This window comes from Argiope bruennichi, chromosome 4 (genome assembly GCF_947563725.1).
Source record: "Argiope bruennichi chromosome 4, qqArgBrue1.1, whole genome shotgun sequence".
Lineage (NCBI taxonomy): Eukaryota > Metazoa > Arthropoda > Arachnida > Araneae > Araneidae > Argiope > Argiope bruennichi.
The window spans coordinates 57,275,425-57,302,944 of NC_079154.1; the positions used below are offsets into that span (position 1 = coordinate 57,275,425).

The 27,520-nt window shown below is 28.2% G+C and overlaps 1 protein-coding gene across 2 annotated transcripts in view; it reads right to left on the reverse strand.

Moving 5' to 3' along the window:
- Window positions 1-7,039, reverse strand: part of LOC129967119 (beta-1,4-glucuronyltransferase 1-like) — a 35,140-nt gene extending 28,101 nt beyond the window's left edge. The window contains exon 1 of one of the 2 annotated variants that reach the window (XM_056081800.1): window positions 6,829-7,039. Coding sequence is in view for 1 of the 2 variants with exons in the window: in XM_056081799.1 (XP_055937774.1) it covers window positions 615-644 (30 nt within the window). In the remaining variant the exon portion in view is untranslated. Of the gene's footprint in view, window positions 1-614; window positions 742-6,828 lie in introns of those variants that run through there. The other variant, XM_056081799.1, reaches the window with a different exon arrangement.
- Between the last annotated feature and the right edge of the window lie 20,481 nt (window positions 7,040-27,520).

The window sequence follows — 27,520 nt, forward strand, 5'->3', positions numbered from 1 at the left end:
TATTTTGGTAAATCTTATTTTAAACATTTAGTAAAACTTTTTTTTAAATAAAAAAAAATCAATAGTTCAAAACAAAAATATATTCTGATAAAAGTAGAAATTTAATATATTTTAATATTTAATAAAAGTTAAGGAATGGATTCCCTTTCCTATGATATTTATTCTGTCTTAATTTCTTTTCTCCGTTTAACATTTTCTATGGATTTTTTTTGACCTCTAGAGTTTTAATAAAAAATATTTTCTATGTTTTTTAAAAAAATAAAGGTAAAAAGTACTTTAAATTAGAAAAAAATTACTTTATAAAAACCTAGAACTTATATCTCACTTATAAGTAACTGTTATAATCTTTAAAAATTTCTAACTAATAATGTTTGTTTCTACTTTTTTAGTCTTTAATGTATTTAATGATTTATTACATTACAAGATTTATAATATTACATTATTACAAGATTTTTATTACAAGTATTCTAAAATCTTGAATTAATATTTTCTCATAGTCATTGGATAATGAATTTAAGATGACATTCACACAATATACAATAAAAATTAATTAATAAAATGAAAAAAAAATTCTAAAAATGCTGATAAATTGTTTTTTCAGCGTCATTACACACCTGTACCAATTCTTGGAATAGTATCAACATTCATTCAGAATATTTCAATGTATCAAAAAGGAAATGAAAAATCGCTTACAAAATCTTTAGAATCATCATCATGAACGACGCTATCTTCAATAAAAATGTTCAAAAATTACTAAAAACAAGGAGCATTTTGTGTTACGGAACTCCAGGTTCAGTAAAAACAATTTTAATGTCTCGACTTATATGATCTTAAGGAAATATGGAGCACTGGCGAAAGGCCAAAGCTTTTAATACTTCTTAACTTCCAGTAAAATCGGCATGTTATCAAGTTTTCTTAGCTAATGAAAGAAAACGTGAGAGTGGCATTAAGGAGCTTTTTAAGAATCGCAGGTGTTTCACATCATAATAAAAAGAAAATATTTTTGTATCGCATTGTTCTATTCATTCTCTGTAAATAAAATATAATAACTATTGAAAATTTAAATAAAGTAGATCATACATTTTGCTAAAGAAAACACATCTCTGATATTAAAACTAAGCAACTGCTAAAGAAAACTTTATGAAGCGAAGCTCGCATTTTTAACTTCATTTTTTGTTCTTTATTGCTGTTTTTTTCTAATAATGTTTGTAACGAGTTTTCTGGGCAAAATTTTGCCACCTTGCCTTCGTATTTTCATGAACAAATATATTTATAATTCATTGCCACTGACAGTCTTACAGATAAGTTGCATTTATTGAATTAGCAGTCTTGTCCGTCTAAACTATCGGTTGTTTTGGCTATTAAATTATAAATATGGAATACATTAAGATAGTTTTTAAACTAATTTTTAACTTGTTATATGATACGATTGAAAAATATGGAATAAATCTTCTGCAAAATCTTGAAAGAAAGCATGCAAATTTAAAAGTGCATATTCTACGAAATAAAAGCAGAAATGAGAATCCTATTTTGGGGTTATTGCATAAAGAAAATAATTTTTTAATCTCAATTTTCAGACTAGCAAAAGAATACGATTGCATGTTTGGTAAATGTGTTAGAATTTCATCTTAGAAACTAATCTTACAAATTAAATTAAAAAAATATCAGAAATAAAAAGAAACTTGCACATAAATGAAATTAATATCATTAAAAAGACAAATTCTTCACTTTTAACATAATGCAAAAGCCGATTTTGCGAATTTTTTTTTCCATACATATTTTATCATTTTGATTTAAAGTTTTTGGCAACATGGCGAGCATTCCTCCGACATTTCATTTAACTATTTTTTGCAGCTTCATAAATGAACTAAGGTTGATTTAGGTGCAGCTATTTAAGTATATAACAAGGCAATCTAAAACGTTTGTAAAACGGCTTGTTACATTTGACTATTGCCATTCTACAATAAATAGTAAGAGTGATTTCTGCGCCACGTAAGTTTGCTTTACACACACACACACACACACACACTAAACTGAGAAGAGCATAATTCGATTTTTTCGCATTCATAGTCAAAGTAAAGAGTTTTGTCCTTCACAATTCAACGAAGAAAATAGAAAAATTTTACTTATTTGCTTTTCACCTATTTTCAAATTTTTATTCAGATATCCAGTATTAATTACAGGATCCCAAACTAAATTTCTTTTACCATAGGTTTAATAAAGGGACCTTTCGATACCTGAATTCTAGTATACTCCTAATAATCGTACTCAAATTAAATATGCACACTAGTGATGATAAAAACTTTGAAGGATTATGCATTTCTAATATTGGATTTATAGTATAATTAAATGAATTAATTAATAGGATTTATTTTATTTAAATTAATATAGATCGTGCCTTTCACTGAATAAAACATTAAATTTTCAAGGAAATACTTTGAAGTAATTATTAAAGAAACATGTACCTGCTTATTAATGTATTAGCATTATGGACATTAAAGCAATGACAACTAATTTTCATAAGGGAATACTTAAATGCTAATCATTTAATAGCCTCTATTTGAGATTAAAAATTGGTATCAACCAGATTTGAGTATGAAAAAAATTTGCATTGACGTCAAGCTGGGAAAACGAATGAGAAAGTAAAGAAATAATGAAATAAAAAAAGAAATATGCCCCTAAAATACTTTTAATACAATTGTTAAAAAATTTTAACGAAATATTTTGGGTTTGGATGATTATAGGGCTTTTATACTACAAAAATCCTCTGAAGAAGTATCCAATAATTTCAGACACCCTGCTTTAAGTAGCTTAGTATAAAATATGATAATTGTTTCAATATCTCACAACTTTAACAAGTCTTATAATTATCAATTAATTACGGCAAATGAAGTGTCATTAAACTAAAGTAATTATATTTCTTTATTATATTTTTTAAATTAATAGTATTATTTTCTATGCTATGATATGAAGCTAAAACTTATTTAAAATTTAATAAACCAAGATTTGAACCTTTAAGATTGAAACCTCATATAATGCTGATGTTTTATACTTTCTTCTTTTTTTATTTTTATATTTATATTTTTAAGCGGCGATAACATGCGCATAAAAAATTTATTTGATACTATCGAAACGCGAGGAAGTTATAAATACAATTAAAACAAAGAAAAACAACAATTAAAACAAAAAATACTTAAAAATAGTTTTAAATATTTATTAAAAAACAGAAATTACGAAATAAATTAAGAGGAAAAAGTTACGAAATGAATTCGTTGGCATACGAAATGAAATGGCATCGTTGTAAAATGTATTTTTTAAAATTTTAATGTGGTATAAAAATAATTTTTATGCAATAAATAATAATATGTTTCTAAGTAATTGAAAATAAATCCTGATTTTTGATTGATTTTTAATTAAAGAGTCTAATTAATTCTTCTAAAATATGATTAGTGACCAAATAACCAAGTGCTAAATTTTGCAGCTCTAGGTGAATAGTATGATCTATAGAGTATTTTTAAAGATTTTTTTTAAATATTGTACGCTGCATGAAGTAGTTTATAAATGACTTTACGGCTTAAAGGGAGTATGATGTTAATACAGATGAACAATCGGAAATTTAATATAAAGAGGATATTTGATAAATGTGATATAAAATGTGGTATAATATATATATAATCCTCAATATTAGCATTCTTATAGCAGCAGGTTTAAATAGCTCTACTCTTGATTATTATAGATTATCAAGCTCGGATTTCATCTTCAATTACTAAACGGATTCAGATGAGCGGACTGGTTGATCGCTGTTACTGTTAAAGACATAGCAGATTGACAGAGTCCGAGAAATTACAGTTGGAACGCATACCTAACAAATGATTTCAATCGCTCTTTCAATGACGTCGCAATCTCTCTTTCTATTCATCAATTTGCTATTGTAGCAATCTAAAATGAAAACCTGTGCAGTTTATATTTTACATTATCAAGTAAAATACTAAAGGAATTAAAAAGCAAATAAAAATATTTTAACATTATTTGTGATTAATTTAAATATTGATATTAATTACAACATTACGTTAAAATATTTTTCATTTTAGAATTTAAGCATTGCAACTCTCTTTGAAAGAAATTTATATAAATGCTTGGATCAAATGTCCTTTAATATAAAAAAGGCATGAAATCTGTAAAATATAGTATTTTATTTCAATCACCAATTTTTAAAAAAAATTCTTGGCATAAAAAAAAAAGACAGGAATATAGAATAAAATGAATTTACTACTGAAAGTAGAATATAAAAGGGCTACTTTCAAGTTAATAGCTATGATTATTCAGATATTTGCATGTTGGTAAACAAGACTTACGATCTCTTCTTCGAAGAACATTTGACGACAGAGAGATGGTCCTTAACATTCCTTTGAAGAAACTCAGTAGTCAAAAATTTTCATTTTTGTAACCTAGCCAGATTCAGAGAAGAGATGAAAATCACTCGGCTCTAAGCCGTATTGACATTAGTACTTCATGAAAGACGTAAAAATGTCGCGTCAGAAAGACCTTGTTTAATGAGTTAATCAAGTGATTTGAAAGAAACAGAAAGAGTTGGAAACCTAGACAACGAGTTGGGATTTCTAAAATTGCAGTTTTGAAAAGTGCCCAGGGATGTTTAGACGCTCCTACTTTATATTATTTTCTTAAGAGAAGATTCAAAGAATTTTCAGAATAATAAGGAGCTTAAAAGGAATGTTAAGATTAATTTCATGTCACTGGAAGCAACATTCTTTGAAGAAGGTATCGAAAACGTAGTCTATTGATATAGCAAATAACTGAATCTTCACGGTGATTACGTCGCAAAGTAACCAACCATGTTCATGTATAATTTTCGGTACTAAATTTAATTTTTTCTCTATTCTTGCCTTTTTTGATCCAATGGAGGTATTAAAAATAATTGCTATTACTAATATTTATTAACGAACTAATGTATTACTATTTAGAAAGAAAAAAATAGATTGAATTAAGATGGACATATCAGAAATATAATCATAATTGTGCTGAGTCAAAGTCAATCTTCAACATCATTTACTTTTACTGATATTATATTATTTGATGTCTAATTCATTATCAAAGCACTTTCAGCAGTCATAATGGTTCTGAAATCATATGCTAATCCCCAGGGAAAAGTAATAAAATCTAAATAATAATCTTATAAGTAAAGATAAGTTATTTTAGAATAATGAGATAAGTTAAGAATGAATACAGAAGTAAGTTTTAAATGAATGCAAGGTTTGACAAGATAAGATTTGATTTGATAAATTTCAGAATGAATACAAAATCAATAAAAATTGCGTCTCACAAATAATTAAAAAAAATTAAGAATATCTTCTGTTGTCGGAAGTTGCCGATTTTTAATTTATTTCTGAAGATTAAAGCATATGTTTTCAGAATGTAAAAAAATGGGAAAAAAACATTGGATGGCAATCGATATTTCTTGATAAATATTTTTTAATTAAAAAAAAGTTGCCAACTAACGTTATTCCTAAACAGACAATGAACTTTTGCAGTTTATTTTATTTTTTGCAGAATAATTTATGCTATTTATCAATTGTTTAAGCTTATCTAGCATTTCATTTTATTATAACAGATATTAATGGAAATATTTAGTTAAAATTCTCTGAAATTTGCTTGTTAACTAAATCCGAGTGCGCTAAAGAAATTATAAACACTAATTAGGCAACATACAAATTAACTGTAACATACATATATATAACAACATACTAATTTTGTTTGAATAAGGAAATTTTTGATTTTTATTCAATTAAAAATTATTTGCATAATTAGAAATGATAATCTTTTCAAAGCTTACAAATACTACTAATAATTGTAAAGTCAAGATAAAATAATCAATTATTATGAAAATGAAAATATGGTAATCAAAATGTCTTATTCTGTGCTAGAATCTGTTGTACCAAAAAGCAAAATGGTTTCGGTAAACATCATAGGAATAAATAATATTGGAATTTTATAATTTTTATACAGCGTCTTTTTTCTTTTTACTTTTTACTTTTAATCATTTTATTCAATAAATTGAAATCAATTAGAATTTTAATTTTTAGAGAATTAGAATTTTAATTTTTAATGAGAAACATCTACGATTTTTATTTAATTTCAATTTGGAAAAACTTGCTTTGCTTTATATTTCGAACTTTTGTTTAAAAAATAAAATTCTGTGCAACTTATTAATATTCTGAAAATTACATTTTATAATGCGTGAATTGTCTGCAAGAATCTTTTAATACTTTTATTTTAGTAACAAATATTATCAAAGATAACTTGCAGATTTCTTTATAATATTTAATACCTTTCTTAAAAAAATAAATTCAGGGAGAACTGTCTTAACAATAAATTGTTTTAGTTTAAATTGGAGAGTTTGAAAATCAAAGATAACTATTGACTTTGGAAAAATTATTAAAGATAAATTTTTTATAATGAAAATCAATATCAAAAGAAATAATTGAATATAAATAATTAAATTTGTATTAAAAAAATATAAATATAATTTTATTGATTGAAACATACTATTATTAAGACAGAGTTAAGATATATAAGGATGGAGGAGATAGACAGTAGAGGACTAAATGTAACAATTTTAATCCTTTTTTTTTTGTGATTTATAGGCTTAGTGGAAATGCATACATAAATTTTCAGAAAAATAAAAATAATAACAATGATAGAAAGCAAAATAATATTCATTAGAAATCTATTTTAATTGTAAAAAAATTTCAAAGTGATGATAATTTGCTAATATAAGTATTGGTAAAAAACTAAATCAAATGATCTTACCTTGTCAATTCATAGATTTCAGTCTGAAAGAGTAAGCAGTAAACAGCGAAAGGGCACCCTGAAATCAAAAGTGGAATCAGTGAGAAGTCGCAGAGCGTGGAAGCGGGGGTTTTCGGGGAGAGCTGATATCAGCTGCGCGTCCGACCGCTGTTCAAACGTCGTATTTCCGCGATTTCAGGAGATAGTAAAAAGTGATTAGCGTCCAGTGGGTCAAGAGATGTCGATTCTGGCACGAGGGACGTGTGATTTGCGCTCTTATCTCCGCTGGTCACTTGCCGGGAAGAGAGACCGCTATTCGGAAGTGAGGAAATATACTTCTCGTTTCGTTTTTGACAGGCTGGGATAAGCTATGTCTTCAGAGTGCATGATTAATGCATAAAACTCTATTTGTTGCTTATGCTTCTATTGATTGTTTTTAAAATTGGGGCAAAATAAAAACAAATATTATGTTTCTTATAATAAATGGACAGAATGTATTTCGGTGTTTTTCAATCTAGGAAGTTTTTTCTCTCTTTTTTTTTTCAAAGCAAATATTTATTTTTTATGGATTACTCGTTACGAAAACAGAGTTCATTTTTTAAAGGGAGGTTGGATGTAGATTTTCGCAAGTTCTTTGCTAACAATTGAAAGTCCAATATGATCAATAAACCAATTTTGATGTACATCAAAGAGAGCAAGTTTACATCTTACAATGAATGATTTTTGTAGCGCATAATCATCAGTTATAAAATTCTTTGTAATTGTGTCTTAGCTTATTTTTAGAAATTCCTAATTATACCTTATTATTTTTATATTCTTAATTATACATTATTATTTTAATATTCCTAATTATACATTATTATTTTTATATTTCCAATTTTACTAAAATGCCTGTATCCCTGAAAACTCCATATTCCCAATTCTATTAAAATTTCTATACTCCAGAAAATTCCACATTCCAAATTATAGAGAAAATTCGATTCTACATCTCTAATTACATTAAACTCTTTATATTTCTAAAAATTTTAGATTCTGAATTTCAAAAATAAATAAATAAATAAATTTTTTTTCTAATGCTCTGCTTTTTGTTTCGAAAAATTTTCTTTTCTTCAATCGATTTCCTACATAAATATATAATCCAGCCTAACATCACAATATGCAAATAAAAATGCAATCTATAATCAATGATATTCGAATTTGAAGGCAAAATTCTACTTAGGATATCTGAATTCGTACAAATATTTGCGACCAGGTCTGAAAAATTTTGTAAGTTGGCACAGGAAATAATTTCTATGTTTGGAAATACTTATCGATATGAGCAATTATTTTTTCTAATAAGAAAAAATAAGTCTCCAGTTATTTTTATAATTATTAACACTCCCCTGTATCAGTTTGGAAAGTAATCACTGTGTACAATATATCCCTCGATGTAGGAAAGATGGGAAAGTTGAGAAAAAAAGATGTTGTCTTTGTTCTGTTCTCATATGTGCTTTTAAAATAAACATAAATTTCTATAAAAACTGTTTTTTTTTCGTTCACATAATTTATATCTTTGTTGCTCACTTGCTAACATTGAGCTTGGCATTCTTCGTAAAAGCTATTGTATTTTCTCTTAATACTTTGAATAATAAAGAACATAAACATTTCTTACCACAATTATTTATAATAAACTTAGCATATTTTAGAGTTTTTTTTGAAACTACGAAAGGTAAATTAATAATTCAAAACTATGAGATATTCAATAGTATTTTTTAAAATTTTTAATAACAGAATTTTTTCACTATGAAGTAATAGCGTTACAATGTATTTTCAATCTATCGAACAATTTATCATTACAAACTATGGCAATTCTTAGTAGGACTTATTATCATGGCAGCCCCAATTCGTCATAAATGAATGTTTCTATGGCAACCGAAAAAACGATCGTTTTACGCAGTGCTCTCCAGTAATTATGTATTAATAGATACATATTTAAAGTAACGGTGAATGTTTTATGCAAATAACAGATGTCTGACGTAGAACATGACAGCCTGCCAACGAAAGTTGAAGAGAATACCAGAGGATTTATAAATTATTTTCATTTTAAATAAATTCTGCTTTGATAATTTTGGCACAGATTTTACAAATTTGAAATTGAATCGTAGCGTTATTATGAGGAACAAAAAAGCAAAATAAGTATTCTAGAATGGAAGAACATTTTTCTTAACTATCATATTAAATTTATAGTAATTCATGTGAATACAATTCTTAATTTTACTAAATTAAAAAAAAGAGTTATGCTAGAATCTTTCCGAGGGTTAGACAATTTAAATGAATAATTTCCCAAATTTTTGCAATGGATATTTCTCTCAACAATGATGAATACAAATAATTTTTAAAAATTCAAAGTTTCTCTTCTATGCAGTGTTTCAAAAATCAGATTTAATAAAAAATATCATTAAAAATTATATAGCAAAATAATAACAAAAAAGGATAAATAAATAAAAGGTAACAAATATTATGACTTAACATTTAATGTGATGTAAGATGAATTTAATGATTTTGCTCATTTCATTATTTTTTAATATTATTACAGATTTGCAAATTCGTTCTTTTTTGAAAAAATTCAGTGATTTGAATCAGTATATTTTTTTATAAGAATGTATATATTCTCATATTTTTTGAATTTATTCTCCTTTTTGTATCTTTACGTGCATGTAGGTATAGAAGCGGAAAGCAATAAAACCAAACAAAAATTAGACCATCAGAATATCTTGAATTGAACTTGAAGGAAAAATTTTGATTTTTGAAATTTTCAAAGTTTGTAAGCTTTTCAAATTTTTAAATTTTATATCATATAACCTTAAACGCGTCTTTAAGTTTTTTTGAAAATAATAAATTTATTACTTTATACCTTCCCTTTTCATTCACATCCATTATATATTGATCAGCATCGTCTTCCGATGTAGAAAAAGGGGATATGATGTGGTGTAAAAGTAGGTGCGTTATGAAGCATTTACAAAGAAGTTCGTTCTGAAACTTATCAAACGGTATCGATAGACTACTTGAAGCATTCTATAAAAGAAGCTATGATTTTTTACAAAAATAAAAGTAAAATATATTATTCAAGACACGGAGACGGAATACAAGAAAAAAGAAAAATAGTTCCAGAAACACCGACAGATGAAGCTTTATAACATAAAACGTGCTAAAAAGCACAAATAGTCACTAAAAAAACGCACATGCGGTATGGGATTTTTTCTTTCTAATTTCCATAGCTGATATAAAAATAATAATAATAAAAAAAAAGTAAAGAAATTGAAACTGTTATTGTAACTGCAATTTCGCACTGTAAATGTTATTCTTATCAGAGATGACTTCGCGCTTTGCTTGTTAAGTTGCTTTAAGAAAACAAAGGAAAAGCTGCAGCTGCACTTCAAGAGTTTCGTTGACTTGAGAATTTACGCAAAGGACCAGCAAGTACCAAAATATGCTAGAAAATTTTGCTGTACCCCAAATGCAACAGCACAAATGTCTTGATTCAATTACCTTTCTGCAAGATGAAGCGCCTCCTCACATTGGACTGTGTGTACAGCAGTTTCTTTAGCAACATTTTAGTAATGATGGATTAATTAGTAGTATGTTTCCGGCAACCTAACCACCTCGTTCTACGCATCTTAATCCCCGGGATTTTTGGTTTTGAGGATACTTAAAAAAATCTTGTTTATCGAGGCAATTGGTAAAATTGGTAGATTTGAAAGGCAGTATCTCTCTGCACTTGAGAGTACATCTCAATCGACCAATTACGATCCACAAATGAACAAGCTGTCCACAGAATGCAGAATTTATATCTGGAAGAAGGGAACCATATTGAGTAGTTTCCCTTGCATTGATAAAGTCCTTGTGATTGAATGTTTGATGTGTTCGAATAAAATGTGTTACAATGTGTATTTTGAGTATTTTGAGCATATTTTTTGTTGTACTGCGCCATCTATCGGTGTTTCTGGAACTAACTATTTTTTCGCGTAATCCGTCTCTCCATGTCTTCAGTGAAATGTTCAACAATTTTGGAGCCCTTATAAAGGCGCATTCATTTTTTGTGTGTTTATTTCGAATTCTGCACTTCATTCTTTTCAACATTATGCACTTTTCATACACATTATATATGTGTCTGGAATCTTAAATGCAGGTTACTTTGACACCCCTCTTTTAAGTATGTACAGAATTAGGGAATTAAATAAACAAATATTATTTTAAATTTTGAATATCTGGTTTTCGCTTCAAACCAGTCGTAGTCTTTATTTTAAACTAGTTATTCTAATAAAATTTTGTCTTTTGTATATATTTTAAAAAATGGAATACTGCAGCATAAAAACTTCATACTTTTTATTATTAAATTGCTGCCTTTGGCGAACAATCGTTTTGCTAGATAAATGGCTGATAAAGTTTTTAATTAAATATTTTAAATAATTTCGCCTTGATAACTCTCCCAGAAAAATATTTTGAAATTTCAAATTTTGATAGTCATGCGAATCGTATTATTATAGAAGCTTTACACTTTTCTGTTCATTGTAACATGTACTTTCCTAATTTTCTGTCATCTGTAAAATTTGAAATTTTATTCTGAAAGGAATTTAATAAACTTCAATTAATATAAGGATTGTTTTGCTGAAATTAAACATGCGTTTTTTTATAAAAAAATGAGTGAAAATTATTAAGCTCTAAATTATTTGTGCTACAAAATATTTTTTATAATTTATACGATATTTCGATTATTCTATAAAAATTTCACTGATTTATCACAGAGAGTTTTGAGTCTTAAGTTCAAAAGGATTAAATGACTTAAATTTTATATTGTATACTTATTATTATACTTATTATTTTATATTGTTTTAGCAGTCAATAAATATACTTCTGGAAACTATCCAGTCTAGATTTTATACAAGCCTTTGCTCCTATGAATTATGTTCAATAAATTATTTTTGACACTCTAACGTTCAAATTAAAAAAAAAATGCTTCAAACTTCTGCAAACATATTTGGACAGATCATGAAGTTTTGAATATAATTATTTTAGGGCAATCAACCACTTCAATATTTTAGGTCAATCAGGCTTTGGAGAAACTCCGGATTCTATATTTTCCTCGAGACGGTCAGTGGACTACTCAAATCAGCTTTTGTAGTTAAAGTTACTTTGTTTCAAATTATATTTTATTAAATATGACTCATAGGGCAGAGATTCTATATAAATATTTAAAATTCTTTAATTAAGCAGAATATTTATTAATTCAAATTGCTAAAATCTAATTATTTACTTCATTTAGATACAATTATTTATTCATTTTTTGTTTGATGTACATGCCTGTTACTAAAGATTTAGAAATTAGCCTTGGATCCTGATTATAGTAAATATCCTGTATATATTAAAACATGTTTGTTTTAAATCAAGCTGAAATGCTGAATTAATTATATAGCTATTTTAAAAGCTTACAGAAAACTTTTTCTTGCATTTATTTTTTAGGAAACATCAGGTTCCCTATTCATTTCCTTTCATGCAAATACGTGCTGAAAATTGCAGCACATTTGCATGCTTGCACATTTTTATTTGTCTTTATCAACGTGAAGAAAACCAATCATTTTAATTCAAGTGTAATGTTCTCGAGCAGGTTGATTTTATGTAGGAAGTATTGTTGGAAAATATGTTTAAAATATTTTTTTAAAAATTGAAAAATAACTATAATTAAATAATAGGTTAATGGCAAAATAATAGGTGACATTGGAGAGATAATTCTTTAAATTTTAATTAGATGTAAAAATCATTTTTTTTATAATTTTCTCGAAAGTTATCGTCGAAAAACACTATTATTTATTATAATTTTAATATAATTTTTATGCTTTTTAATTAATTAAAATTTTCAATAATTATTCTATGATGCACATTTTCACTCTTCAAAGTACATATGTGTAAAATTTAGTATCTCTAGGTCAGCTAGGCCACACACACACACACACTACAATTGCAAATAATGAAACATATGAAAGATTTTATAAAACAATTTTTTTATTTTACTAGAATTATATCATCATATTGATGAACAATTTCATATTTACATTGATCTTCATGCCATCTTCATGCCATTGATCAGAGAATGGAAACAGTCATAAATGTGACTGTTTCCATTCTCTTTTAAAAGAACTAATATATGAAAAACTGCTTTAAAGAATTTTATTTTGCCATCGTAAATTGTCTTAACAGTGTCAGAGAAATTATTTTATGTTTAGAGTAAAATAATTCCTATCAAATCAAAATATGCAAAATTACTTTAAAAATAAAAGGGATATAAAAAGTATGATTAAAAAAATTACATTTTAAAATGAAATTGATAATGTTCTCAGCTTGATTCAATATTCATTACGAAACCAGGCAAAATTCTTTAAGAAGGTTAAGCGCATTAAATTATTTAAAGTGTCGGATTGATCACGAAAGTTAAAATTTTTTTAATCATTTGTTGTGGATGAAAAAAAAAATGTACCTTCATTGATACAGTTTTGAGAAAAATTTCTGGATCATTCTTTTTTATACTTATAATTAAATCGATATCATCAAAACGTGCAAACCGTATACCAATATTTATCTTAATATAAATTTCTGAAAACTCCTACCCCCATTTTTTTTACTATGCATTGAATATAGATGTAACATAATTTTAATGACCTCCTAAACAATGTATTTTTAAACCTTAAATTGTGATAAATATGTAATCAATTCGTGCTATTTTTGAAACATTGCACATTTATATTTATTGACTTGATTGATGATTTGTGATATATTTTGGCCCAATAGCCACATTTGGCCATGATGTGCCAAGCCAATGGTAAAATATTAAAGGAAGGTAAAATGAAAGTTCAAATAATAAATTTAGTTAAATATAAAAGCTGATAGCCCGAAATAAAATCTTATAAAAATGACAATGCTTCAAAATATTAAAATTTCGGTTTTAAACGAAAACCAAACAGCAATTAAGAATAGAAAATACGAAATCAATGTTCAGGTACTATTGATCACAGTGATAACACAGGTATTATTCAAACTAAATACAAGTATAAAATCTAATGGCCTTTAAAAATGTAAAAATATTTGAATGGTCCTTTTGACCCACCAAGTCTTGCAGGTTCAATGAAGTTAAATAAAAAAAAAAGCGAATATGTTGGGAGTTAAAAACAGGACATTCAATTAAAACATGTTTAACAATAAAATCCACACGACATGCGGGGCACTTCGGTACCGATTCACCAAAAAGATGATGTCTGTTCGTTTATCACGTATGTCCTATACGGAGGTGAGTCAATTTTACGTCAACCTCACATATAGGGAGAACAGGCCACAATCCAATAGCTGGTTTAATGGAATGCAGTTTATTTTCTGTTCGTAGATCCAACGTCTGTTGCCAAGAAGTAAAAAATGCGTTTAGCCAAGGACTTCTTAACATCGCAAAAAGGAAATCATTGAAACAAAAAATTCGTTGCTGATTTTACCGCTGAATCTGTCATTTCGTTTCCCGAAATGCCTACATGACTAGACACCCAATAAAAAGTTATCTCAAAGCCTTCATTTTGTAATAGGTGCAAGATAAATAAAATTCTAACAGCAGTCGGATGCTTTCGACTATGATAGTGAGTCAGTGTCTCCAAAGCAGTCATGCTATCAGCATAAATAATAAATTTATGTTCAGTAGAAAGTGAAGTTTCCTGGAGAGTACAGAAAATTACCACCATCTCAGCAGTAAAAACTGAGCCGCAATTGTCTAGAGAGGGGCTCAGTGTATCAGATGGAAATATGATTCCACAACCAACATGGTCATCTGATTTCAAGCCATCCGTGAAAATTGGTACAAAGGAAGAATATCGATAGCGATGGTGTAGAAACAGTTGTTGGAAGACAGTTGATGCAGTTGAAGATTTATCGAATCCTGAAAAGGGATTTAAAAAAGAAAATTTCGGTATATTCCAAAGTGGAAAGCAAAACAAATCAGCTAATTTAATAGAAATGTTATCAAGGTACAAGTCATGAAGAATAATTTTAACTCTCTCATTGAATGGAAGGTTATGAAATGAACGGGCATCATACAATCTGCGAAGAACAGGTGGAACTTTAACTTGACGTAAAGGGTGTTTTGGCACGGACATCATACGGAAATAATACGAAGTGGACAATTTGCTACGCCTTAAATTTAGGGGCGTTTGGTTACAGATAACATGCAGGCTCTCAACGGGAGAGGTACGAAATGCACCAGAACAGATTCGTAAAGCAGAGTGGTGGACAGTATCTAATCGCCGCAACATCGAAGAGCAGACAGAGCCATACACCACACACCCATAATCGATTCGGGAAAGAATTACTGCTTCATAAATACGGAGTATTGAGGCTCGATCGGCACCCTAAGATGTTCTGGAGTGTACCTTCAAAATGTTTAAGAAAGGGATTGAACTTATATTTATTGAATTATGCCAATTGTTATCTTTGCATAAAAAACTTAGATTTATATTTCGATAATTTAACAACTAATCCAACAGCATGTTTGCCGAACTGAGATATGCTCATCAAAAGTGCAATGATCAAAGGTAGAGTCCTTTAGCAATAAAATTTTGTATGCACGCTACAAAATATGATTTGTATCGTATCCTTAAGAAAGATAATCAACAAAAATTCCTATATGTCATAATAGGAAAGCCGAGATTTATGCTAAAAGAATTATAATATATTTTTTATGGAACCACTTATATCACAGGAAAGGAAAGTGGTATTTATAAAATGATGAACTTTTAGAATTTTACATCATTGCTTGCTTCTAAAGTTAAACCTTAACTGTAACTTAAAGAATTAAAAAAAAATCAATAGTATTGGAAAACGCTTTAAACAAAGAGGAATGACATTCAATATGATAAATAAAACCAAATGTTCACATTTTCATCAAAACTAATGAACATTCCAATTTTTGTAATAAGAATGAAAGTTTACAATACAATAATGAAGATATTGCTGCATAGTATAATTAAAAACATCGTAGAAATTAAATGAAATTAAACAAAAATTTCAGAGCAATTAAATAGATTTCATTGAAATAATAATTTAATTGAATTTTTAGGTGATGTAAAAATTACTATTGAGCTATAATACTTTCGTATGTTATGTCAGAAAAAGGTTTCTTCATCTTTAATTAATTAATTCTTCAGAGGAACACATTTTTATTTTACAAAGTAAATCTGTATCAAATTCCTTAGCTCTAGGTTCAAGAATATGTTTCGCAGTCATTCCTAGACTCAAATTCTCCTTTATAATTAGTAAAGGAGAACTTAAAATTATCTTTTTCATTTAAAAAATTGTTTGGTATTGAGATGGATTACAGAGTTTCGATGAACTATCATCTTTAATTTTATCTCTGACGGCGAAGAAATTTGAATTTCAAAACTATGTTATTCAATATCTTTCTGGTAAAATAGGAAGGCCAAATCCCGGAAGTGTTGTATTTGGTCAGGCATTGCTGTCTAAAAGGAAACAATAAAATTACTGCTCTATATCGCGTGCGGCCAAGATTCAGACAGGAAACGTGGTTTTTAGTGTCCTTAGTTGAGATGAGAATAATAAAAAAAAGTAGATTACTACAAATATAAAAGCGAAACGAGATGTCCATTTGAAGGCAGAGAACAAGCTCATACAACAGTTATGAGATAAAAAAAAATGCTCGATTGACGCTGCTGTGTTGAAAAATCACGCCACGGACACACATTTTATGCATTTTCTCTTAAAAGCTGATGATAGCGTTACATAACGCACTACTCAGCGTTTCTGGAAGTGTACAATAAATTTACAAGTAAATTTCTCTTCCTGCTTGGTTCATGAGAGGATGCTGTGGCGTTAGAGTATGGTGGTGAATAAACACAGGTTGGCCATAAAATTTTGCTTTTTGTGAACTTCTAGATAGCTGTTAGGGTGTTTTATGATACATTTGTGCTATTCTAAGATTTATGAATACAATTATCAGACACAGCCGGATATTATCTCTAATCTTGAAAAAGTTTATAGAATCTAGAGATTTGTTGCGTATGATGAATTACTCACCTTTTTATGACTAATTATGCACTATTGATGATTTATAGAGGAAAATGTATTGTTTCTTGTTTGATTAATGCAATTCACACTAGCTCATAAAAACATACTATTATGTCATAAAATTTTAAATGGGCGTAACGTTTGAAAGTTTGCATTTATTTTTTATCATTCACCTCCCCTTAATAATATTATTATTTGTTATAATTTCCGTAGTTATATTCATCTAGCATTCTGAAATTTCTCCCAGAAGGCTTAAGCACTTAAGAAAGTGGCTCATTTATTTAACCCTTTAAAGGGCCATTTTTTTTCTAGCCATATTATGTTAAAATATTTTTAGGCTTCAAATTAGAATAAGAAAAGGGATTCATTTAGCTTATTAGATAAATATAATTTGATTATTTAATTAATTTGGTAAATTAATAATTAAGTAACAAATCAAGACGCATCATTTTGTGTGAGATAAAGAACTGAAGCATCTAAGTTTCTGACTTACTAAAAAAATTTGTCAGAACTTATGCCAACCTACATAATTTCATACAAAGATTGATAAATTTAGTAGGTAGCATACTTCCCACGGCCCTAGAAAGGGTTAAATAAAAACAGAACTCATAATAGTGAGCATGTCAATTGATTCTGGATGTCAATTGATTCTTTACTTCAAATATATTAATACTTTATTTCACAAACTCAGCATATCTGGGCCAGGAAATTAGTATTTTTAATCAGGAGCAAATAATGAGATGTTTCATATAGATTTTGCTTTAATCAGTGCTGATTTTAATATTAGCTAGAATGATCCAAAGTTCTCTATGTACTCATAAAATATTTTTAAAAAATGTTGCAAATATTTTAGTAATTAATTATTTTTAATGACTGAGATTTCAAGACTCGAGTAAGCTGCATACTCAGTATAGCAAATTCCACCAAGTAAAGTGAATTGGAATCCTTGGAAGGATCTTTTGAAAATTTTATATATAGCATTCCATGAACAAATATGAATTCCTGTAGGAGAATTACATCATTATAAGTTTGTCCGAGAGATATGTTCATAGCAATTTCTGAAACCAACATAGGGATAGATAATATATTTCGAATAGTTTGTTTCATTCTACCAATGAATCTTGGATTGTTCATGGCCTCATGTAGCTCAGAATAGTACTTTATTTATCAAAGGTTTTGTAGTGCTTTTATATGTTGCTCATAGATACAAGAGTTTGCGATTGTGATTATAGGTCTATGTTCTCGAGGCGAGGATTCGGACAAAGTGTTTTGCTGCTCACGGTGTAATTTTCCACATTCTGAGGACAAAATAATAGTCAAAATTTTAGCGATTTTGACGCGTAACTGTATTTTTAATTTACTTATTAACCCAAATGACGTAAAAATCTTTTTAATATTTGGTTATCTTTCGCAATGACGATATTTAAACGAAGTTTACAGGTGAAAATTTTACCAGTTAACTGCAGAATTAAGATTTTATGCAGAATTTTAAGTCCCTAAAATCTACTTTTTTAAAATCAAGTGATGGCGCTTATAAACGTCGAATGCGATACAAAGAGCTGCATAGTAAATTTTTCAAAAAATATAAAAGAAATCAGAATAAAGCGAATAAGATTTTCTTTTTATTAGATAAAATATTGCATATCGACCGTTTAAAAATGAAAATTTGGATTGACGTGTATACACGTCGAACGCATTTAGCTGGTTAATATAGAAAATTCGTGATGGTTTGACTACTCACTCAATGGATCAAATACAAATGTTTTGATTTTATGGCGATGGCGAAACTGGAATGAATCTAAAGATATTAAAATCATCTACCATAGTTTATGTAAATGGACAGAAGCTGATAGAAAGAAAAACTTCATGCTGCACCTGGAAAATACTACTACTACGAAATTGGTCTACTGGCACAAGATGATAAATAAATGTTTTTGAGATGTGAGTTAAATGCCTATTCCCATGTTTCCAGACGCTCTTGGTTTCCCCATTAAAAATTTAAAACATTGAAATTGTCTTCCTGTAATTACAGTAATACCCTTAATTTATTATTATTATAAAAGTGATGATTTTCTTTCAAAGAATTGAGAATAGACAAACAGACAAATCCTTATGAAACCTTTACGTTGAAAAATCTTCAGACCATTATGCCATGTATCATTGGATTTTACTGCATGAAAGACAAATTTCTCTGAAAATGGAGGTCATGAAAGTGTCTTATATATACACTGAGATGAAAGAAGTCATGGGATACTTCCTAATAAAATTCCGAACTTCCTTTTGCCCTCCGAAATGCAGCAACTTGATGTGGCATGGACTCAACAAGTAGTTGGAAGTCCCCTGCAGAAACATTGAATCATGTTGTCTCTATAGTCTTCCATTATTGTGAAAGTCTTGCCGGTGCATGAAACGAAATCATTCGCTGGAATTGTCCATAATGCTCTTCAAACCAATCGCAAAACTCTGTGTCTCGGTGACGTGGCTCATTTCCATCTCTAAAAACTGCATGCAGTTTGGGTACATGAAGCCCATGCATGAGTGCAAGTGGTCTCCAAATAGTTTAACATAATCAGTTTAGTTGGATTAGTGGTCCTAGGTCAAACCACCATTATAGAGCCACAAACAGCCCACCATTATAGAGCAATAAACAGCTCACCATTAAAGAACCACTATACGTAAAAACAGCCCACCATTATAGATCCACAAGCAGTTTTAAGAGCGTCTTGTTGGCAACATAGCTTCATGAGGCCTGCGCCACACTCGAATCCTACCCTCAGTTCTTACCAATTGAAATCGTGACTCTGGACAAATCACCAACAAACCAGGGTCCAAATGATATAAACACGAGCCCTAGAGAGGTGCTGCAGATGATATCATGCTGTTAATAAAGGCACTCGAGTCGATCTTCCGCTGCCATAGCTCAATAAAGCCAAATTTCATCGCATTGCCCTAACAGGCATATCCGTAGTGCGTCCCATAATGATCGCTGCGTTCATTCAATGCTGCTTATATGTTAACATTGGCAATTCTACATGCACTTCGTCATTAAGGGCAGGTGATCGTCCTTCAGCGTTGTCCATAATGGAAGACAATACCTGAAATTAAGTATTTTCGGTACACTTTTAATACTGTGGATCTCGGAATGTTAAAATTTCTAAACGTACATTTTATTTCCAAGATAAAATATACCATCAACTGGTTCCAATTATTACTCCGTTTTCAAAGTCTATTAAATCCCTTCGTGAGGCCGTAATCAGGCCAGAAAAATTTTCACATGAATCACTTGAATAGAAATGAAAGTCCTGCCGATGCATTGCCTATTTGTATATTTTTTTACACGATACTATTTTTATCTGTATTTTTGCATATTGCTACTTCATGATTTTTGTCACCTCAATGTATAATTGAACCAAAAGTTAAAAAGTTATAAACAAAGATTGTTTCAAATGGATGATTCCATTAAAAGTGCAGAACAACTTGGGAGGAGAATTTTTGAAAAGCATTTTTGTTTAAATGTTTAGTTAGTTGATATCAATTTTTTTAAATAAGATCTTTTTATGTTCTATTTACAAGCTTTTAGATGGAATAATCAATTGGTAAGCCATAATTTGAATTTTTTAAACCAAATATTTACAGATTTATTATCAAAGAAAGTGCTGTATTGGAAAATAATTTATTTCAAGAAATTCTTTACTTTAAATCTCCTGTAATCATTAAAAAAATCAATTACTATATTTTTTTGAAACTGTATCTGCCTGGAGATAAATCAAAACAGAGTGAGACAGATGAATAAAATTTTTCATGTCGCCTTTAATGCAAACTGTAGACCTATATCAAATTTTCGTCAAAATTCGTCTATAGGTTATCTGTCTATCCATCCGTTAATGAAGGAGGAATACGAAGGCTCTCATTCAAAGACGGAAGGAACAAGATGAATAAAATTCATTGGATCTTAATACCGAAATGTAACATTTCTACAAATTTTAAATGATATCTGTTAAACGAAAATTTCCCTCTACTCCGAGGGTACATGTGTATGAAAACTAAGTGGAGGAAAAATGGAATGTTATTTTACCATTAAAATTGTTGATTTATGTCAAATTTGGTAGGAAAAATATTAAAGGATACACTAACTACCTTTTAATCTGCCCATATGATGTATACACAATATCCTTAAATCACCATCAGCTGTATAGATGTACAAAACATACCATTTATGTATATATAAAATGCTAAAGACTATGGTATAGAAAGCGCTTTTATTACTTATTGCCGCATAGCAACAGTCAAATGTTAGCAAACCGTCCGCTTCATTTCAAACTGCTTTATTGAACTCTTTTACAGATGCACTTAATTCAATGCTTTGCTTAGCTAGTTAATGAAACTGCAAATATTATTAGAAATGCTCAGAAAAATGCTCTTTATGTTACTAAAACCTTCATTCGGACAGAGAAAAGAAGAAGTAAAAGAAATGAAGTTGATAGAAATAGTCATCAAAAAGAAAGGTCTTAATTGAACATTAAAATAGGATTAATAGTCTCTAATCAGGTAATCGCTATGATTTGTCTACGGAAACTGGAATATTAAAGAACACAACTACGGTAATTAATTTAAGGTATGAATTTTTTGAGATGAATTTTATTGGGAACAAGAAATGATCAATGACAAAAAGATGATTTAGTAACTACTTACTAAATTAATATGATCACCAAAAATTACAAGTATAGTGAAAATATATGAAAAAGTGGCGATGAGAACAATACTACCAGTTTCTTATATCAGTTACAAATTTTCTTTTCTTTTCTATCCATTAAAATGCATACATCATCAAAAGTATGCTGAGGTTTTAGTTTTCAAAATTGTTTTTTTTATGAATTAATAGATAAAAATTATTAAAAAACTTCTGTAGCATAAGAATTTTATAAAATCATTGAAGACATTTTATTTATTTTTTTATGATAAATTTTTATACGAAAAAATAATAAACCAATCATTTTCTAGTTAAATTTAGTCGAAGATAATTTTGAAACTAGTGCAGATTGTACTTAATTATAAGTTTCCAGAGAAAAGAAAATTGCATGTCACTCCCGAAATTGAGTGCAATTTCAAAGAACTTCTTCCCCTATTGAATTTATTATGCTTTAATTACAAAACGTAATGGGGAATGATTAAATTTTTTTCTTTGTCATCGATTGGAAATTAGAAAATAAATTAAGAAATAAAAATATAATAGGAATGATGAGAAATATTTTTTTCGACACTTTGAAGATGAACCTAATTTATGAAGCAAACTATTTTTTCCCCTTACTCTGTCAAGAATCTATTTATTATTAATAAATATTTGTAAGCAGAAACTTAAATGAAAGTGCAATTACAGTTTTTGGATGTGAGTAATTTCTATTTAAATTTTTCCCTGATGTGATCACGCTGGTACATATAATTTTTTTGCTGCTGTACTTGTTTTTGATTTATTTTATGTTCTGTTACTTGATGAATTCATTAAAAAGATGTTCGTGGCCTTGTAATGAGGAAATCGGAGCTATCTTTCATCCTAATTAGAAGTGGGAGGCGGACTTCTCATGCTTATTTTTCAAAAAAAAAAAGATTGAAAAAAATGATGAAGTTATAATTATTTTTGATACTACTGGGCATTCTGGAATGACAGGGAAAACTTTATATTAAATACAAAACCTGAGTTAATTTGATTCATATGAAAACGAATCAAATAAGATTTGCTTTATTTAATATAATATATGCATATTAGATAATGTTGTAAAAAATTCAGAATTTTAATTAAACCATTTATATCACAGACTTTTAGAATACTATGTGCAATATGTGAAGTGAAAATGGAATAAGATATGGGATTTGCATTGAAGTATATTATATTTCATTCTTTGTAATGCGAAAAGAAACAGAATTTATGACTCTTAAGTTTCAAAAAGCTGTCAGCTAAAGCTTCAGGTGCTCTTAAAATATGTATATGAGAGGCTTTTTTCAACATTATTAAAATAGGATTTGACAATATATTAAACGAATTCTTATCCAAAGTGTTTAAAATAGCTGTCTCTCTTGCAAGAATAAAGATATTTTGAAAGATTTTATTTCTTAGAATTTTATAAATTTTATTTTACCATAAATCTATATATCTCCAACTTTGTTTTTAAAGTATAAAGAAATTATCATTCAATTATTTAAAAAACCATATTTTAAAAAGTTTGGAATTTAGCAAATTTAAATATGTTAAAATTTATAATGTACTGCACATAGGAATTTGCGAGAGTCATTTCTTTCATTCGAACTAGTCGACTTTGGTACGCAATATGTCTCACTCAATAGTATTCTGTGATTACTGCGTGAGAATTTGAGAATATTTTATAAAGTATTTGTTGAAGTATTGATAAAAATGTTTATTTTTACCTAAATTGTAGCGGCCAGCAAAGTATTTTTTAAATTTGAAAATTTGAAACACATTAAATTATATTGTTTCAGGAACCTAACATTGGCTCTCTTTATTGAACTATACACTTACCCAGTTTTTTCTATTTATTATCTCATCTAAAATCTGGGCTTTAATTCAAAACAGTAAATGATTAAACTTCACGTAGCCTATAACTCCCTTGTTTAACTAAAAAATGTTAATAAAATATATAAGAATAGGGGAAATCGTATTATGACGAGGTTTTATTTCTATGATGCAGAATATCTAGAAAATTTCTGTCTTAGACTTGATACAAAAATTAATACCCTAAGTTAAAAAAAACAACTTAAAGCTAAAAGAACAATAATATATTTGTAAACATACATTATATAACAAAGGAAAGCAGAAATAATTAATGTAAAAATTATTTTTTTTATTATTGCTTACTTTAGAAATTAATTCTTATTTTTTTTAAATGTAATTTCTAAAAACCGAAATAGAAAAAAAAATATTTCAAATTTTTACTTGACGAAGAAATATACTCATTAAACAACCAAAGTTATATCTCATACATTAGCTATCAATTATGAAGAAAAGCAGAAAGTAAAATATTTGTAATAACGATGAAAACCATTTGAATTTCATTTACTCTGAAAAAGAGTTTTATAAAATATATCTGAAAGCATATTAAAATGTTCATAAAAAATCTGAGAATAAGTCTTAAGGAAAATAAATTACTACAATTTAAGAGGCAATTTCAGTTCATATATGGGTAGTTATTTCCAAAAAGAAGGAAAGATAACATGAGAGGAAGAAAACATCCAAAATATCCTAGAGGCGCAGATTTTTAATTTCTAAGATAAGTTTGTACGGACTACACATCCGTCAGTCTGTCCCATAACACACACACACACACACACACACACACACATACACACACACACACACACACACACACACACACACACACACACACACACACACACACACACACACACACACACACACACACACACACACACACACACACACACACACACACACACCGAATTGCCCATTCGAACTTCATAAAAAAATGGAAATCTGAGTTTAAAGAATTTCTGACAGCCCAGATATAATTAATTTAGCATTATAAAGAACTCTTGAATTTGTTTTTGGAAAATTGTGCTAGTTTTGGATGAGAAAAAAAAGTTTGTAACAAGTTTTCTTATAATATGCCTAGCTGACTAGTTCAACCACTTTTATATTCCTCAGTAAATTTAGGAATAGTTGAATTATAGCGGTATTCAGGTAATACGATTACCATGTAATAACGATTTAAAAATAATACTAATTTCTTTTTTATAACAGTTTATTTTGCCAACACGATACAGATTAAATTTCTTTCAACTGTTACTGGAGTTTAGTACCAAATTATAAAAAAACAAATTAAGTTTTGAATTTTGATAATTTTTTGATTTTACTTTAATTTTATGTATGATATTAAAAAAATTAATTGTTTATTTGTGAAGTTTTTACGTAAATAAATAATGCAAATAGTATCTTCACTTTTGTAGGATAGCAAAGTTTCAATATAATACAAAAGCATTCACCTGGACTATATTATTTCTAAGTTTCTTACAGCAAGGTTTTTGATATAATATGGTACTATTGTAAAACAGTTTTGTCTCGTCTGTTCTATATTATTTTATATAGAACAGGCAATGTTTTTTCTATATTGTTATCTATTACTATTTTATATCATTTTTAACTATAATTTGAGCTCGAAACGAAAGGAAATAATCGTTTTCTCTAAAATTTAAATTCACATGAAATCTATTCGAATATATCTTTATAGCCTCAATTTTCTGATTGAATGTCGTAAAAGAGACATTTACGAAATAAAAAATAATAATTGGAATCTTTAATAATTATTTTGAACTTTTTAAGTATATTTTATTCATGTGTACGTGACAAAAATAACCTATCCAGTTATGTAACTGGTTTCACTGGTTTTTATCTGTTGGAAGAAAGGAAGTTGATAAATTTCAAATGTTTGGTGGCGACATCTCTTGTATTCTTCTGAAATATTTCAAAGTTAAAAAAAAGTTGTAAGTTACATTATTTAAATAACAAGCAAAAAATATTTAATGAAGCTATTAAGTACTTATATTGTGCCTTTAAGTTCATACATTTAAAATGTCAACACAATGACAAAAGAATATTATTGTCTATTTTTCAGTTAATGGACTGTGCGAATGCCTGTATTTATCCACTTTTTGTATATTAAATATATTTTATTCTGAATAGAAATATATATTCTGAGAGAACGAAAATCAGTTTTGACAATTATAATTTTTTTTTCTAAATCAGGTATAATAATATCTAAATATTTAAATAATATCTAAATATTAAAGTATATAGAAAACATTATTGACATTTAATCCCTTTGTAATTTTTCTTTAAAATTAAGTGATCAGAATTTTTTTGAACATCAATATATTTTAATTCCTTTTTTATATGTGAGTCAAAAATTAAAAGCCTTTAAGAGAATGTGTAAATCAAAATTATTAATATATTATCACATTTTTTTTAAAAAATATTTTGCTATTGCTGTAAAGAACATTTACTTTTATTTCAAATATCTGTAATTTTTTAAAAACAAACTATTTTTTTTTGTAATTGGGGTAAGGGTTTAATAGAATTAATAAAAAATTGTTTAAAATATTGATTTGCAAATTAAAGCGTATTTTATTTGATCTCTATTCATTCATTTCGAATGGTCCAAAATCGATATTAATTTTTATTTTAAGTCGTTATAGCGGTTGAAAATGTCATCTTCATCTATTGTGAAATTTGTCGACTTGTGTGAGAAAATATGTTTAATAAAATAAAGTTGAAAGTAGTTTATATAATTTCAACACTTAATAAGTTATAAAACTAAGAATCAGTAGTTAGCTCAAACGATTTATTGATCGTTTCAGAAAATGTAAATAATTGTTTTTAAAAATGAAACTAGATTTCTAACTTTTCCTTGATATCTCCTTGTTAATTATGCTTAAAATTAATTTCCTTGATTAATTATGTTTAAAATATACTTCAACAGAAAAAAATGCAATCCCAAAATCGAAATTTAAAAAGGTGCTGAAAGAAAATATTGGCAACAACTTGCAATGGTTCGTGAGATTGTAAATTGTAAAATGTAGACCTCAGCTCATTGACTTTTGTTGCAATCTAGCGTAAAGTAAATTAAAAAAGTGATTATGACCAATTTTTATTCATGTTTAACTTTATTCACATATCGATAAATCATTCACTTTAAACACTCCTCACACACCCTGTTCGTGACCTTCCTTCGTGATATTCGAGGATTTACCGCCTACCTACCTACACTATCAAAACCAGCTGTTCTTCAGTACGTGCAAAGGAGAATAAGAGTACAGAAAGTGTTAAATTGCATACATATAAAAAAGTTCGTCAGAAGAGCATTCTTGTTATTTATAGTCTTATTGCCAAATAAACAGACAAAATTTCAAAAATGGTTCATTAAATCAGATGAAATTGGAAAAGGAAGCCAGGAGATTTATGGATATTTTAAGAAAATCTTTTTCCATTACAATATTTTTTTTGCACTTCTTGTACAGGAAAGTAATTAAGATGCATAAAGGTCATTTCAAGATAATGGTATTCCATATAATGACATTTTTTTCGACAGCTTCTGCATTATTGTTGGTTTGAAAATGAGCTATTGGAAGCATTTGTATTTAACAAACAGCACAAGCAAATAAGACTACGCCAATTTCTCTCATTATATTATTCACTTTTACATGAAGTGAAGTTGTTCAGTGATTGTGGAATCGCCAAAGCAAATTACTCCTTTCCTCCAGAGACATTCTTCGCAAGGGGGAAATGCAACTGACCAAAAGATTCGGAATTATTGAGTAACAGTTCCGATTAGGATTCTTCTGAGAGGACGTGATTTTATTTGACGGAGACTAATTAATTGTCCCAAGGAATCCAATCAGAAGGGTTTCGCTTAATTTTACTGAGTCCATTAGCGTTTTACTGTTTGTATTGCTCTGTTGATTTAAATGTCACGTTTGTTAACCGCAATTGCCTTTTGAGACACCCACCCGAAGTTGTTAGTTTAGTCACTTCTTGAAATTTAGATGAATTTAATTATTTCAGTTGTTAATTATCTTTAAAATATTTGGGTAGCTTTCG